The following is a 17,181-nucleotide window of genomic DNA, read 5'->3' on the forward strand; positions in this document are numbered from 1 at the left end:
GAGAATTGAGGTGAAAGCTTTTGTACCACCCTCTGACTTGGTTCATGGTGGTTACCATTTCGAATATGATATATAAAGAAAGGTGATAGTCTTTCATTGACATATATAAACAAAAGGTAACCATTGTAAGGTGACGATCTTATAAATGGTAGACCTATTATCATGACAAACTTCATTAAATTCTTGTCCCAGAGTGTTGGAAGTCATTATAACGAACTTATCATGATCAAATAGAAGGTAGCCATTGTAAGGTGACAATCTTATAAATGGTAGACCTGTTATCATGACAGACTTCATTGAGTTGTTGTCCCAAAGTGTTGGAAATCATGATAATGAACGTATCATGATCCAACTTCATTAAGTTGTTGTCCCAAAATGTCGGAGATCATTATACTTGTCATGATAGAGACCATAACATTGTGATTTCTTGTTATCTGATAGACTATGTTAAATTGTTGTTTCGGAATGCTGGAAATCAGATAACTCATATCCTTCTAGGATATAACAAATTCTTTTGGTAGGCATCAAGGATTTGATGCCAGTGCACATACCAAAAGTATATATGTATGATGAATATCATATGATTAGTATTTCTTGTTGAATCATACTTTGAATTATATTGAAATATAACATCTAAGTTGATGGATTTATGTTGATATACTTGAATGTCTCATTCCAAAAATATCATATTGAGATGATATCTCTACATATTCTTGAGAGCATAATGTGTTCTATAAATCCTCCCTAGCGAAGACGGAGTGTTAAAGTTGTAGCTTCCGTCGGATTAATTCGATCTGAGATACATTGTTGTTATTGGTAAATCATCATTTCCTATATATACTTATTCATGTAATAATAATATATATTATTATATATATTATAGTATATACTATATATTATTATATATATTATAGTATATAATATATATATTATAGTATATAATATATATATTATAGTATATAATATATATATTATATTATATTGGATTATATATGAATATATATATATATATATATATATATATATATATATATATTTTATATATTTATTATATATGAATATATATATTATACAAATTATTATTATTAAATATATTAATTAAATGATGATTAAACCTTAGAGACATGTCTCTTCCTTTCATATTTATATGAGATCCAAATCTGCATTTGAAACACATCAATTACATTGGCAATGTTAATACATTTGCAGAAAAACAATCCATGTTACTCAACAAGTATTATAAATGAACCAATTTATTTTCGCATTAAGATCAATAGGTGACTTAGAGGTGTAGTACTTTAGACAGGTGACATATGGATTTGGTTACAACTTGAAAATCGTATAATGATAGTGATAGCCATCAGGCACTAAAGAATCTTTAGTTATGAACCATGAATTGTGTCAAATGTAACATGTCTTTATTGTTTGACCTAAAGAGTGATGAGCTATGGAAATGTGTTCTGATGACATTTTATTGTTGTGCAAAACATCTTTGAAGGCAAGTCACCTTCTTTAGATAGATTGAACCTATTATTTTACTTGTGGCCAAAGCTTGTATAATGTTGCATCCATATAAACTTTTGTAACTATCTATTTTTGTTTTTGAGGTGAGGAAAACAATTTGAAATAACTACTACAACAAATACTTGAATAGAAGAGAAATGAAAAGCGGGAAATTCTTTTAAAAGAAAAAGAAAAAGATTTGAGTATACCCATGGATCCATAGCAGGCAAATTTACCCCTTTCTTCAGCTTAACAAACAACTGACCATCATAGATATCATGAAGAAAGTGCCTGCAATTAAGATTTCACGAACTTATCACCATCAACCCTATTCATGTACACTAAGACAATATGTTGAAACAAGCTTCTAAATTGTATAACTTGTGTTCAGCATTGCTTACCAACATAGTGACAGAAACTAACATGGTATTGTTTCTCAGAAAAATCATATATTCTGATTAAAACATATTTCATTTTTCAGGAAATTCTAGGAAGATAATATCATAAGGCCAAATTGAGAAAACAAAGGGTTTCATTAAGCAGATACAATGTACATCAATGCAATGTATAGGAACGAATGTCAATCAAACTTTACCAATACTCTTACAGATCACACTTTCCATAATATAATGTAATTATATAAAATTATCAGCTATTTATGCATGAGTTTATTAGAAAAACATGATTTATTACAAAATATGTTAAACTAATACACACACACACACACACATATATCAATTGTTATATTGTATTTATTAGTTATTTATTAGTTTAGATTATGTCATTTTAGTTTAGATAGAATGTTTTTATTTCTGCTTTCAGTAGTTGTTAGTTTCTATAATGTCCCCAACTTTGTTGGCATCTGAGTTTTAGGGATTAGCCTATTATTGTGATCCTTGTAGGCTAATTAATGTGGATAAAAGGTCTTCTATGGCAGAGGCTTGGCTTGGGAGGGTCTTATCTTCTCCACATCTCAATAAGCTATAGATTGGCCTTCGTTTGGCTCAGATCGAACTTCGTTTGGGCTTAGTTTTGTGTACTTACTATCTGTGATAAATTGGTGTTGATCAAGATGGACCCTTTCTATTTTTCGAAAGTGCATTTGGTCACATGGAGAAATAATAGGTATGACTCCTATTTTAGACGGCATATTTACATAATGAGTATTTTGGGAGTTATTATATTTTTAGTGGCCAAATTATTATTAATTATTAAATGGCTTATTATAAAGTTATAGTTTAACTTTATAATTTCACTTTAGTTAGGAGTTGAGTTATCATTGGAAAGTGTCATTTATTAATTAGTTAAGCCAAGTCAAGTGAGAGAATTTAGAGGAAGCTTCTAATTAATGTCGTGTGGTGAAGCTTCTTGAGTGAAGTTACATTTTGGCAACAAAAGAGAATTTGGAGGTTATAAATACAAGCCCATTTGTTGAGAAAAGCATGCTTGAATATATATTTGCTTTTGTTGCCTTTGTGGCTTTTTCTGAGTTCTAATTTTCATGCCCTTGCTGAAGTATATGAGTGAATTTTGGGTTGTTTCATTGGATCTACAGCTGAAGTATTGTAGACTCAAAACTGAGATTTAATTTAGGTAAAACTATTTGCTAATTTCTCCTATTGTTTTATTGTGGCTAAGGAGAAGATTAATTGTTGAAGCTGATTATTTTCCAACCTACTGCTGAGATATGGTAGTTTTGGAATTTGAGTCTTGTGAATTAATTTGGGAGTCTTCCATTTCTACTCCTGTTGTAGCTTGAAAAACAACTACTACACTAGGAGTTTGTGATGATTCTTATTTGCATTTGGGGAGTTTGATCTCATTGAAGTTTGGCATCCATCATCCTTGGATCAGTGTGAATGTTATCTGCAATTACAGATGCCTAATATCCTTTCTGATTGACGTGATTTCTGTCCTATGTTTGGCAATCAAATCCCTACCACTAAATGTCAAATTGCTGCACATTTGGGCAAGCTTTCAGTGTGGTTCGATCTGTGTTTACCGTACAAGGTAAGAAACTTAACACATGTAGTGTAGCACGATTCAACACAAAACAGATACTTTATTCATATATGCACTCAATGATTACAATATGAATACAATGACTACAATGCTCATAATGATGATTCCAAAGTCCATCTCGGACATGTACATATACCTTTCCTAAGGGCTGACTCAAGCGTCACGCGCCTGTTCGGATATTATTCTAACCATCGGCTACGCTATACATTTTACCAACTACATCATCCCCCCCAAAAGAAAAGTTGTCTCCGAATGACAATTACAAAATATCCGAGAGAGATTAACAAAACGGAATACATTAATTGACTAACTACAACAAGATAAATTTGTTTCTGTTACATCGCTTTCACCTTCGTCCCATGCCTGAACCAAACTGGTCTCCAAACCATGTTGCATCTGTAGCCTCTACTAACACAATACTGTCTCCTTAGCTGACCTTGATACCCACCCATGTCGCTTTCTCTGCTTCCAACACTGAGCAAAGTGTCGCTGAACTGCCTTCAACTGGATGATTAGCTCCTCCCGAGCTCTCTATGCATCCACCAAGATAGCTTCACGTCCAACACCTACTCCAAGTGCCTAAAAGCGTATCACCCCTCTCGAAAGGCTTGCTCCATTGATCTTTCCACCTCTAGCACACTATGCCTGCAACAGCTCCAGATCTCATCAACTAGTCACACTTCCCACGACTAATAACCGCACCGACTGGTGGTCTAGGGGGCATCACCCCCAACGAGGTCGAGGAGCAATGCCCCCGCCGCCAAGACCAAATTAGCACTCTCAAACCCACACAAAATTGCATGGAACACACTATTTTTCTGATTTTCTGCTGATCCCACACTCTTTCTGGCAACCGTTAATGTTTTACTACTGCTTATGTCTTTCCCTTCCCTTTGGCATCATGCGTTACTCATTCTGAACTATTTCAATCCGTCGTCTTTTTTTTTTTTTTTAGAAAACCTCCTATCACCCTTCTTCTGCGTCTACTGATGTACTGCAATCTTCTTCCCCCTCTCCAGTTCCTACCATATGGAATGGCTCCCTTCCTGTATTCGTACAGTCTTCACTTCACACGATCTTCCCTTCTATACAGTAGTAGCTTAATTGGAATATTTTCCCTCCTTTCCTTTCATACGGTAGCTTTACATACCTGCAAGGCTTTCTTGAGGCTATACGGTCATTAGCCTCCTTATAATCGATCTCTTTTCCTTCCTGGATGGCCGTATGGTCCTTTTTCAGCTTCAATTCTACTCTCGCCGTACAATCCTCTCTTTTTAACACCATACAGTTGTCTTTACATACACCCTCAGTCGTACGGCTATGCTATGTCACCGTACGACTATGCTGTGTCGTCATACAGTCCTCTTCTAACTATATAGTTTTTGCTTGGAATCATATGGGATCTGGCTGTATGGCTTCAAATTCTCTCTTGTGCACTTCCTATTTGCCGTACACCGTACGTTCTTATGTTAACTTTTCCTGCAGCTTTCCTCTAGCCGTACGAAGGTTTTTTAGCTTGTGATATGCCTCTCAATTTTGTACGGACTCACGCGGTACAGTAGGCCATACTTCCATTGTTTTTATAGTTTGATTTCACAATTATATTTTAATTTTTTCTACTCTTTTAATCCTTCATCTTTTGTTTCTTTATTATCTAGCACTTAGAGCTATGTTTAACTCCATATTATGTCCCTTAAGGCCGTACGGTAGGCTTTTAATGTCTAAAATTCCAGTCATTCCAATTTTGCATCCTGCTTCTTCATCTTCACACTTTTAAAACTATAGTTTATTACTTGGCACTTTAAAACTATGTTCAACTTCTATATTTTATTTACTTATTATACATATATACATTATTTACAGTCATTTTTTCTTTCTCAATTGTATGTCGGCGGGGGACCATTTCTTTCATGGTATATTTTTAACTTCAATCCATTCACTGCATCTAGTATTTCTTTTCCATCCAGTGTCCACAACTTAATTGCTCCGTTATAGCCAACTTCCCGTATCTAGTATGATCCAACCCATTTAAATTTGAACTTCCCAAGTTTGATTTCATTCCATCCATTATACTTCAATACTAACTGGCCCGGTTGAAAGTTGTTTAATTTTAAGTGTTTCTCATGCCATGCCTTCCGTCGGTTTTGTGTAACTTTGATGGCCCACTGTGCCTACAACCGTCACTCATTGAGTTTGTTCAAATTATACAATCTTTCCCTTAAGCTTTCCATGTTGCCCAACTTGTTCTCGGTTGCAATCCTCGAACTGGGTACCATGAATTTCGTGAGCTACCACTCCTTGTTGTCAATAACTATATTCTTGATTCTAGAACCTTCACTCCGTACAACTGCAGTTTTTACTAAGCCCTTCCTCTTTGTTTCCTTTGTTTCCTGTGCAGCCTATACGATGTGTTTTCCTTGTTGTCGACACCTTTATACCGGTCCATTCACCGTGTGTCGTACGGTGTAATCTTTCTTTTTTCTGGGTTTGTACGGTATGTTCCTCCCTTCAGCTTCAGTCGTAACCTCCTTTCCTTCTTCTGCTTCTCTATATTCCTTCGAACATTCATTTTCCTCTTCTTTTTCACCTTCGTCAACCTTTAACATATTACAACTTGGAAAGAGCTCATTATCCTCCATCTGCCAATGTAGCAATCCATTCACTGAATCTAGGTCATCATCAGTTGACCCTCCTTCCAATCTCAACACCCCTTGATCTAGTTCCATCCTCTTTTTTCCTTCATCATCCCTCTCGCCTTCTCCTTCCGAGTCTGACGACGCTGCTTCTTCCCCTACCATTTGTGTATGCAAATCAATTATGAATCTCCTGCCTCCTTTCTCCATGGACAGGGTATTTCGTTTCCAATCATGCTCTACCTTTGCTTGCACCAACCACCCCCATCCAAGGATGGCATCATACCCTCTTCTCTTCAGTGGGATGACCACAAAATTCAGTAAAAATGGTTGTCTCAATTGTTACCGGCTGTGCCATTAAAGTCCCCAACGGCTTTATCCCATGCTAATCTACTGTGAGTAACTAGAAAGTAGGTGGCCCTAGTGTTGGTTGTCCAAGCTTTTTCCAAATATCTTCCGGTCGCACGTTCACCCCCAATCCTCCGTCTACAATTGTATCCATCAACACAGTACCCAAAATGCCCATCTCCACTACTATCGGGTGTCTTCCTGTTGTAAGTGCCAGTAGCATCAGGTCTGTTGTCATTGTTCCCTTACTTCCTCCGTCACTCTCGGGGATGGTGTTATATTCATAATGGTTGTACACAACTGTGGCATCATGAGGAGGTCATTTAGTTTAATCGGCACTTTTGTTTGCATTATCTGTTTCATCATGTTTTGTTCTGCCAAATTCCTCTTCGAAGTTTCAGCCATGTCCTTGTGATTTCTCTGCTTTCATCTGCTTTTCTATCTCTGTTCGTGCTTTTTGTAACCTTTCCTTCTCTTCTTCTGCATCTAGATATTTCGTTTTCCTCACTTACTCCCATGTAACTGTCAGTACTTTCTCATCACATGTTTTAATGCTTAATAGATTTACCCCTTGTTTTGGACATTTTGCATTTTCGTAGTCCCCTGGACCACACCATCTACATAGTAGTTGTGGAGTCTCCTTCGTAGGATAGTCCCTAGTGAAGTGGCCCCAAAGATTGCATGCCTGACACTGTATCATCGGCTATCCATCGCATCATATCCATTGTTATTGTTATTGTTTCCACCCCTTCCATGTCTGTTGTTATTGCAATATCCACCCGAAGTTGCATCATTGTTTGTGTTATTGTTGTTGGACGCTTCCTGCGTTAGTGACACCTTTTGGTGTCCTTTTGCTTTCATGTTAAATGGGCACTCTTTGAGGGAATGTCCCGCCACCTGATAGATGTCACAAAACTGTTTCTTCGAGCATGAGCCCTTCATATGGCAATCCTCTTTACAATTTGTGCACCACAGTTCTCCCTTCATTGTGTCCGGATTCTTTTTCAAATTCTTAAATTGTTTCATCATACAAAGCATATCTTTCTGTAATGCTCGCACCTTCTTGTTCGACTCTTCATCACTACTGCTACTTTCAGAGGATGAATCATTTGAATCAGAGGATGAATCATTTGAATCGGAGGATTTATGTTTTTTCTTCTTACTGGTCATTTTTTCACTTTCTAAATCCATTGCACGAGTATACACATCGGTGTACGACGTCGGTGGTACTATCTTCATTTTCTTTTTTAGAGCTAGTCGTAGCCCCTCTACAAACCATCATATTTTTCAAACCATCTACTGATTGATTTTCCATCTTCCCAACCAACTCTTTCAGTCATCTGGCATAGGCCTGTACTATTTCGTTCTTCCCTTGCTTAGTACTATATATCTCGGCTACTATTTCATTATCATCCCAAAGCAATCTGAATTCTACTATGAACTCTTTTTTAACATTCTCCCATGTAGTGAGTTTTTGAGGACTAGTGTTGGAAAACCAATCTATTGCCACACCCCGTAGGGTCGCTAGGAATTGTCTGACCCAATCATCTTCATCCGTCATGCCGTTTGCCATCCATATGATTTCACACGTTTTACAATGTCGGAGAGGGTCTGCTATACCATCACCATGAAACTTGGGTAATTTTTCTTTAAGACCTACCATCATTACTTTCCTTTGATTCAGAGGTACTTGTGTACCCGTGCTGTTCTAAGCTCTTGTGCTATTCTGAGCTCCCACACTATTCTGAACTCCCACACTGTTCTGCACTCCCGCGTTGTTCTGTATAACAATCTTGTTTCCGACAACCGCATTTCCTGGTGAAAGGTCTTCTTCAAGTGAGGTTGTTCTATTATTCGCCTGTATTCGTTCATCTAGTGTATCGGGAACGAAGAGTTCACTCCATGCTCGTGCTCCCTCAGCACTCCAAACCATGCGAGTTGCTTCCCTTCCGTTTGGACACTCTCCCCTCAAGGTATACAAGTTAAGAAACTCCTTCGCTTCTTCCATCATATTTGATCGTTGTCGAATCTCCTCCAGCAATTCCTCAACACTCCTCAGTCTCCTAGGTGAGTGCACTCCCTCCGTCTATGCCTCTTCACCCCTTCGGTGCCCCTTGACAATCTATTGAAGCCTCTGCCTGCTGTGCTAGAATTAAAACTTCTTGTGCTATACGTAGTTCATCCTTATCTTTCACCTTGTTCCTATCCTTGTTAAGGATATTCAGCATTAATCTTCATATCATTCTTTCGTTCCAAGTACGTCTGGCAATGGTGCCAAATGTTTACCGTACAGGGTAAGAAACTTAACACATGTAGTATAGCACGATTCAACGCAGAACAAATACTTTATTCATATATGCACTAAATGATTACAATCCGAATACAATGACTACAATGCTCATAATGATAATTCCAAAGTCTATCTCAAACGTGTACATATACTTTTCCGAAGGGGTGACTCAAGCGTCACGCACCTATTCGGATACTATTCTACCCATCGGCTACACTATACATTTTACCGACTACAATCTACATATATAAGGTGAACAAGATTGCCCTATCAGACTGTACACATTTTCTTGTTCTAGGCAGTATTCAGATCTGAATTTGGGCGTGGTATTTCAGCCTTGTTAGACGCTTCAATGGCCTACTATAAGGAGTGACTTTGATCTACTTCAATGCTATGTTAGATCTGCATCTAGTGAACACTTAATCTTTTGTTATTGGGCATCATTTTGGGACTGCTGTAGCATTACATCTTGGGCTGCGATTGGTGGAGAAGTTTGATACTTTGTCAAGTTCACTATTACATTTTACATCTCATTGCATGGGTGTTTAATAAGTACTATTTATGCAATGAATAAAGAGGACATGTTCATCATTATTCTGATATCAATTGAAGTTGTGTATGCAAAGTTTGTTTTTGAATAAGTTGAAGAATTTGGTGTTTGTCGAAGTTATAACTGGTTGGGATTTTTACAGTCTCTTTTAGAAAACTGTTACAATGTCTATAAATTGTATTCCTTCCGCAGTTATAAACAAGCAATTACCATTGTCTAATTTGTTTCACATGGTACCAAAGTGGGCTGAAAGAGTGTTTTTTAAAATTATAATTCCAAAACTTTCTTCTTTGAAATATTTGGTGAAACTATTTAGCCCGAGAAGGGTTCTATTTGAGCTTTCTTTGTGCCTGGGATTTTCAAAAGTCTTTTGCACAATTAAAATCATGCATTTTTTTGTTTGGTCAAGGGTTTTCCTTCACAACAGCCCTAACTTCAGACCATGTGTTACATCCCAATTTTTTTCACCTAGTGCAAAATAATCATAGCTGTTGAGAATTCATGTGAAGTTAGTTGTTCGGTAAAGTTGTTGAAATATTTGATCTTGTGAAATGGAATTTTGGTTGTCCATTATTAACTCATATGACATCTTAGTTAATCGTTATACTTGAATTTCATATGGCATGTTAATCGTTGTGCTTGAAACTGAAAATGGATATTATGGGAATTGAAAATATGATAATTTGAAATTTATTTGATATTTTGGAATCATGGAAATATGTTATTACTTTGGAAACTTTCCTCTTGTAGGCGATGAAGGGGGGGAGTATTGCCAAAATGGGAGTTAGGAATGAGACACCAAATCCATTGTCGAACCATCAGGTATGAAATCTAACTACCTTGACCAAGGATAAAATGGCTAGACAAGCAAGAATTTACGATGGACTATCATGAGCTAACTAGTTGAAATTATAACACTAAAATATATAAAGAAAAGGATTACCTTCATAATGTGATTGAAATCTGAACATCTAGCAAATTCTATGATGTCTTAATATAATAATATCGTGGCCATACTCATACTTGCGTGGGAATAAAATGTCTACATATGCGCACGTGCACACACACACACACACACACAAGCATCTACATATATATATATACACTAAAGCATATATATATATATATAAATATATAGACATTTTAGTAGAGATTACGCATACATATATATAAGGCTATCCATACAAGCATAAGGGGCAATATCATTATATTAAGGTGAGTAGGAACATTATTATTGCCATCTTTATTATTTTGGACCTTGGCGATAGCTCTAGCATTTTTCCTTAAATGGCCATCTTTCACACTTCTACTCCTTTTTTCTTTATCGGCCTTATGATCGGGGAATGATTCTTTTATTTTAATTTCAATCGCTGATCTTATCAAATGCCTTGTCACCTCAGATTTTCTTGCGTAACTGTGCATACTTTCAGTGAGCCTCTTATTCTACGCTCACAATGGGACATTCTATCATTTCTTTGTTTCAGCATATGGTTTCATGTGATAGGCTTCTCCTTCATTTTTCTTCTTGATTTATCTGTGACATTCTATCATTTCTATCTGCAGTCATGTCCTCTATTTTATCCACTACCCTTCTCCATCTTGTCACAGTTTGACTTCTCTGCCTTTGTTTTGCTAAAAGTATTGTTGTAGTAGGCCATCACTACTGTTTTACTTGTTGACGTCATTTGTAGCTATGGGTTTCCTGTTGTTTGCTTGACACACACCTGTAGCAGATCCCTTTACTATTATGGTTTATCCTTTTGATATCACTGCTGAAAATTCATGGAAGGCATTTGGACTATCAACTCTAGTAACTGAAAGGCTGCATGCTCTATAAACACATAAGCATCTCCATCATAATGCATTTTCAATGTGTTTCTTTTGTATCATTTTTCTGTACACATAACAACACTTTGCTGCTGAATTTAATGTTACTGCATGTTGTATTGAACAAATGGGACTGCTTGGATGCTGTCATAAAATGTTTTCTACTGTTTTGATTTATCAGCATCTGCCAATCAATGTACAAACATTATTCTCATTGGCATTTCATTCCTTTATTGATAGGGCACTAAAGGCTGCCTTCTGTTCATGCTATGACCGCTAGTTATCTTTGTTAAACTTGTTTATGCACTTTTAATGCCTAAGGAAGAGCATCCCACTCATGAAAATGAGTCAGTACATCATCAACAAATGGGGCAGTGTCAGAAGTGGGGCTAACCACATCTAACTCTGATCTCAAGAAGGTGGGTCTCTGTGGCCTGTCCTGAGCACCAATATACCTTGTCCTGTCCACCCTATCATCCATCCTGATATGATCCTCGATCCGATGCCTGTCATCAACCCTAGGCCCAGCATTCACACGTAACCTTTGGGAACCTACAAACATATCACAAGCCCTCTCTCTACCCCGATCCCGAGGCAAAGGTAATTGCTGCAAAGTGTCAAATAACTGCTAGAGAACACCTGTCATCTATTGTTGCCCAACTGCAATATTTCTAAATGCTTGCAAGGCATCTCTATCAACCTAAGCATTTGTAGCCCATTGCACAATGCCACTAGAACCACCCAAACTACCACCGAGCCAAACTGAATCTCTGGCTCTCCCTCACCAGGAGGTAAATTTTAATCCCATCGGTTGTAGTGCATGCCTGGCACAAATCTTCGATCACCATCCATGTTCTCAAGATGTCGAACAACTAAAGATATACTTATGAAGTAATCTGAGCCCAATTCCTGCAGGCTGGCAGGAAACTGCTCTGATACCACTGTAAAGACTCAAAGTTGGCTCCAATAGAATTACTAGTGATAGGGAACAAAGTTTTGATTTTATTTGAAATTTAGTAGTTATGGTGAGTATAAAGTATGTTTCAATTCTAACAATTACCTTCTAACTCCACACGTAATTTTATTCAAGAAAGAAAAGACAAAATCCCATACATTATTATAACTGAATTTCCAACTTAAAACAATGGTGGAACCTGATAAAATCCACAGATCATAACCTTGTTGTTGTCGGTTGGGAGGGGAGGCCACGCTATGTGACAAGACAAGTCCTCATGCAGCAAAAACCTTGAAGAATTACACAACAAGTCCGTTTGATCACCCTACGTGTCACCAATGTGGGTATGTGGCCAAGAAATACGTCCAACAATGATGTCTTGCAAAGTCCACAGTGTTGGGCATTGATTGTAGTCTTGTGTTTTGATGTTACCTACCAAAATACTGGTCGATCAGTCTACCACCTTGGACGTTAACAACAATGACTCCAGACATCACCCTCAACAATGTAATGGAGTCACCCAAAATACTACCAATTGATTTGCAAATTGATTACCAACTTGCAAACAGTACAAGCAATTTCCTTCAGAATAACAATCTCTAGAGCCACAATGGATATAGTCAGAGAAATGGATAATTGTTTACCTCAGCACAATTATCAAGAAAAAAAATCAGAATTACTTCAAACCCTCAAGCAGTCGATATAAGCAATAAAATATATTAAATCAAGATGCTTTCTCCTCCTCCAAAAAGCCATATTTATACTACAAAGATGAGCCACTTAGCTTCAAGCTCACACTCTTCAATTAAAGGCAACTTCTATAATATAAAGTCTTAACACTTTATATTATAAAATACAAGGATAATAAAGAGTATCATTAATAACCATTAAACCACAATCTTCCGAATAAATATGACTTCCATAGCAATGCATCAAGAAATCAAATAACAAACCAGACATTCACCATGCCTGAACTGCACACCCAAAAATAGTAATTGTTCGAAAGTGACTTACTAAAAATAGTAAATCCAAAAATAGCAATATCCGGACTAAGACCCCCAAACCCAAACGTCAACTCATGAGGGTTGCGATGATGAGCTAACAAAGCCACATTTCAAAAACCTGCTAAATCAGGGACATTACAAAATATTTGTTCATCGATTTTCTCACTACTGGTATAAAGAATTTCTAACTATTATTTAGCTTGTTTCAATTCTCCTTTTACAATAGTACTTTTCTAATTCTGCATGTTCTACCTTTATAGAATCTAGCTCAGATGTTACTTAACTAGGATCTAAAGTCTACATTCTTAGATTTTAGATCAGGTTTAGTTTTACTATCATCTTTCTTAAGACTTAAGTTCAACATTTTTCATGCTTCAAAATCTCATTTTCATTCTTGAGGTTTCCTACTTCATCATTGTCACTCGTCTGCTCTTTCGATTCCTTTCTAAATCTCCGATCATCAATCTTGTCTTTTAGTTTTCCAATGTAAAATTTTGCATCCTTGTACCTATCTTTCACGTTATCTCTTTCTTCAATAAGAAGATCAATTTGCTCAAGAGCTTCTTCAAAGTTTCTCTTCAACTGTTAAATATCCGTAGGGATCTTACTCAAGTTGTTAACCCTCTTCTGAGTAACTGTGCTCTGATACCAATTGTTAGAAATAGATAATACTAAGAGGGGGGTGAATCAGTATTCTACAAACTTTTGCCCACAACTAGATATTGTTAATTACTTTATAACTTACATATGAAAGTAAACCAACAATACTGAACAGTAAATATAACCATACACAAAGAGAACTCGAAACACCATTATTTGATAACTAGGGAAACCCTGGTCAAGGGAAAACCCCGGTGAGGATGATACCCACAAGATGATCCACTAAACAAAATAATCATGTTAAGGATATTGACCCTGTTAGGAGTCTATGAAATAAATATAGTGTCTCAAGTCCTTGTTAGAGGACTAGGCCCTATTAAAAGGCTCGACCTTGTTAGGAGTTGTTTCAACCCTGTTGGGAGTTGGTAGAGAAATTACAATGAACGCAAGAAGAGCCCACTACCCTAACATGCAATATACGATTGAGTTTCTTCACAAGCATGGATAGACATACAATACTATTTTATTGTTGTACTTCGCACTTGCCCATATCATACAAAGATCACATATATATCCTTCACAATAGTTCGCATCACATACATATTACATTCGCTTGATTGCTTCACATCACATCACTTCTCTTCTTAGCTGTGCAAGATATGATTTACTTATACCTTGCAAATAATAAGAAGTCTTGATCAGTCGGCCTTGATGCTTTCACACACTTGACTGATTATACAATTACTTTGGATAAACATCTAGGATGTCGGCCCATCATGATTGAGTAATTATTTTGTTTCCAAAATAATTCCTTAGGCCATACGCTTCAATTTGCTGACATGCTCTGTTCTGCTCTATTAATTACCTGTGCCAATAATCCTTCTGTATCTTACGTCATATTGTCCATACAGATCTGCACACTGACATACGTCATCATGACACTATCATCTATCACTCCTCATCTGCACATGAGCTAACTCAAAGACTATCATCCGTACATAACATATTTGTCTCTATACTGCTGCAAATTGTATAACACTTAGACAATTTTCTAGTTCTGATTACATCATGAAATACCAAAATGGATATGTTGCCATAAATGACAACACCTACCTAGCCATATTGCCAACACTCCCATAACCGAGCCTCCTCCTCAAAAGTCCATCTATCCACAATAATTAGCCTACGAGGGATACAATAATAGGCTAACAACTCATCCTCTAACATTGGCTAAAAGGGGGACATTACATTACTACGCTTTGCATTTTCATATGATTAAAAAAGGTACAAATTACAATTGTTACCGAGGGTTCTTGATTAGGGACATTGCAGCTTCTAGTTTCTCAAAATTTGGAGTCCACTCCTATAGTTATTTCTTATTTGAGTTAGTGCTGAGAAACCTTTGTCCTAAACAATTTGGGATTTCTAATACAACTTACATATTTCCTTAGTCAATATTAACTTAATATGAAGGGATGTTCTCAATCTATTAGATAACTGTTTCTTCCATTTTGTATTTTATTTCTTGAGCATAAATTTATATGTTGGGATCCTTTCACTTTTGAATCAATCAATAGTTGGCAAGTTGAAACACAGAAAATAGTAAACACTAATACTCTGAAAGAAATATTGTTTCACAGTCGCCAGCATCAATTTCACGAAATCCAGCTTTCTCCTGCACATTACAAGCATCCATTAGTGCCATAAAAGAAAAAAAGAACAGAATTCATTTTACTATTTCGAATGTAACATGTTTATCATCACTTCATTGAAATTAAGCTTGGCGTAGAGCATAAAAACCAAGCTTAATGTTATTAAATAAAGCAAAAATTAATAGAATATTGTGAGTGAAAGCATTATTACCAATTTACCTTAAACATAGAATGACAAAAAACTTCAGCTAATATCAAACACATTACAAGAGAATAATATAGAACGTTAAAAATTTAAATTTATTTAAGAAGTGTTTATTTGAACTTTTGAATTATACAATTCCATCATCAACTAACAAGTAACATCTCTGAAAATCTTTAGTTAGAAATTCAAAAGACCTAAAGATTCTTTTTATCTGCAAAATAAATTACAAAAGAATAAAGAGAAAACAATTCTTTCAGGAGGTTCTTTCTGAAACAAATAAAGAATGAAATTGTTTGCCAATGTAAATATGCACCAAAAAGGGAAAACCTGAAAATGGACTTTACTTAACTTGTCTATATTTGTGGAGGCCCTGTATTGTTTCAATGTAAATTCTCCAGCATCTTCCAATAGTTTGGCGGAGGTCTTAGCAAAATAATTCTAACTAAATGCCTAATGGCTCAGATCAATCATCAAATATGACAACATTTACAGACATGTTTTATTTATTTAGTAATTCTGAAGCTAAGTTACTGGTTACAGATACACAAAAAGAAACAGAGATATGGAAAATCAAACAAACCTGAATATGACAGATTAAAAATATGCACGTATGAACATAACATTTATATTAGACATAGTGCTTACCCAAAATAATGGAATAATGTTAAAAAATGAATATTTGAAGTAGGCAGAGAGATATTATAGTTACTGTTGGTATCCTATATGGACCCAATATTTCAAATTTTTAATTTATGGCTTCGAACCTCCTTGAACTGAAGTTCAAAGTGGTTCGATAGTTCGAAGTGGTTCAATCTTCTCATGCAGGTTCAATGGCTTATCCTAATTCATCTCAGTTCAACGACTTCAGCATTGCCAACACTCTAGTGGCCCTACTTCATGGTTTGGGGTCAAAGGTTCAATGGTTCAATCTGCATTTCGAACATGTTCATTGGTTCGATATGGCACAACAATTATGTTCAGAGAATCCTCATCAAATTATATTGTAACTCAGTGGAATTTGCCAACTTTTGTTGCACTTCTACATGTTATTTATGGTGTTGCATTAAACCCGTCATTCACTAATTTTGTGCCAATCTTGGAGGAAGCACTGTTCTTTGGAGTGAATAATGTTATCATGGAATGCAGGAACTGATCCATTCAAAGATTAAGTTCTGAGAAAACTAAGTTTTCTGAGATGTTTTTGAGGCAGCTAATTGGTGTTTGGAATTTTGGAGCTGATAACGGTATTCATTTCATTTTGGAACTCTACACAGATTTCTTTGCAATGAATTTTGTAGGCACTACTTTCTCAGGCTGCAGTTGTGCAGTGCAACTATTTTGTAGCTCTTCCTTATGCATTGTTGAATGCATGCATCAGCCATCCCTTATTGACCGTTGACAGTGAAAAACAACCATGTGAAGTTGTTCTTAATTGGTTGGCAAGCAATGAACAATGCTCAGAACTCAACTCCCATGAAACAATGGATAAGTGTTTTCAAATCCTTGAAAAGGTTCGAGTTGGTCTTCTCCCCTTCAAGTTTATTCTAGGTCGCTTATGGAAAGATTATCCTTCCATGGAGGCACTATTCGCA

The 17,181-nt window shown here is 36.2% G+C and overlaps 1 protein-coding gene across 3 annotated transcripts in view; it reads right to left on the reverse strand.

Annotated features, from left to right (window-relative positions):
• LOC149554544 (putative triglyceride lipase) overlaps positions 1–17,181 on the reverse strand; it is a 329,392-nt gene that overhangs the window by 289,835 nt on the left and 22,376 nt on the right. For all 3 annotated transcript variants that reach the window (XR_016364383.1, XM_089828589.1, XM_089828587.1), the window contains exons 2-3: positions 15,349–15,407; positions 1,713–1,794 (exon numbers count right to left, since the gene is read on the reverse strand). Coding sequence is in view for 2 of the 3 variants with exons in the window: in XM_089828589.1 (XP_089684715.1) it covers positions 1,713–1,794; positions 15,349–15,407 (141 nt within the window). In the remaining variant the exon portion in view is untranslated. The remainder of the gene's footprint in view (positions 1–1,712; positions 1,795–15,348; positions 15,408–17,181) is intronic.

The sequence above is a fragment of the Cupressus sempervirens genome, chromosome 5 (assembly GCF_028749045.1).
Source record: "Cupressus sempervirens isolate cs-2001-9-10 chromosome 5, ASM2874904v1, whole genome shotgun sequence".
Taxonomy (NCBI): domain Eukaryota; kingdom Viridiplantae; phylum Streptophyta; class Pinopsida; order Cupressales; family Cupressaceae; genus Cupressus; species Cupressus sempervirens.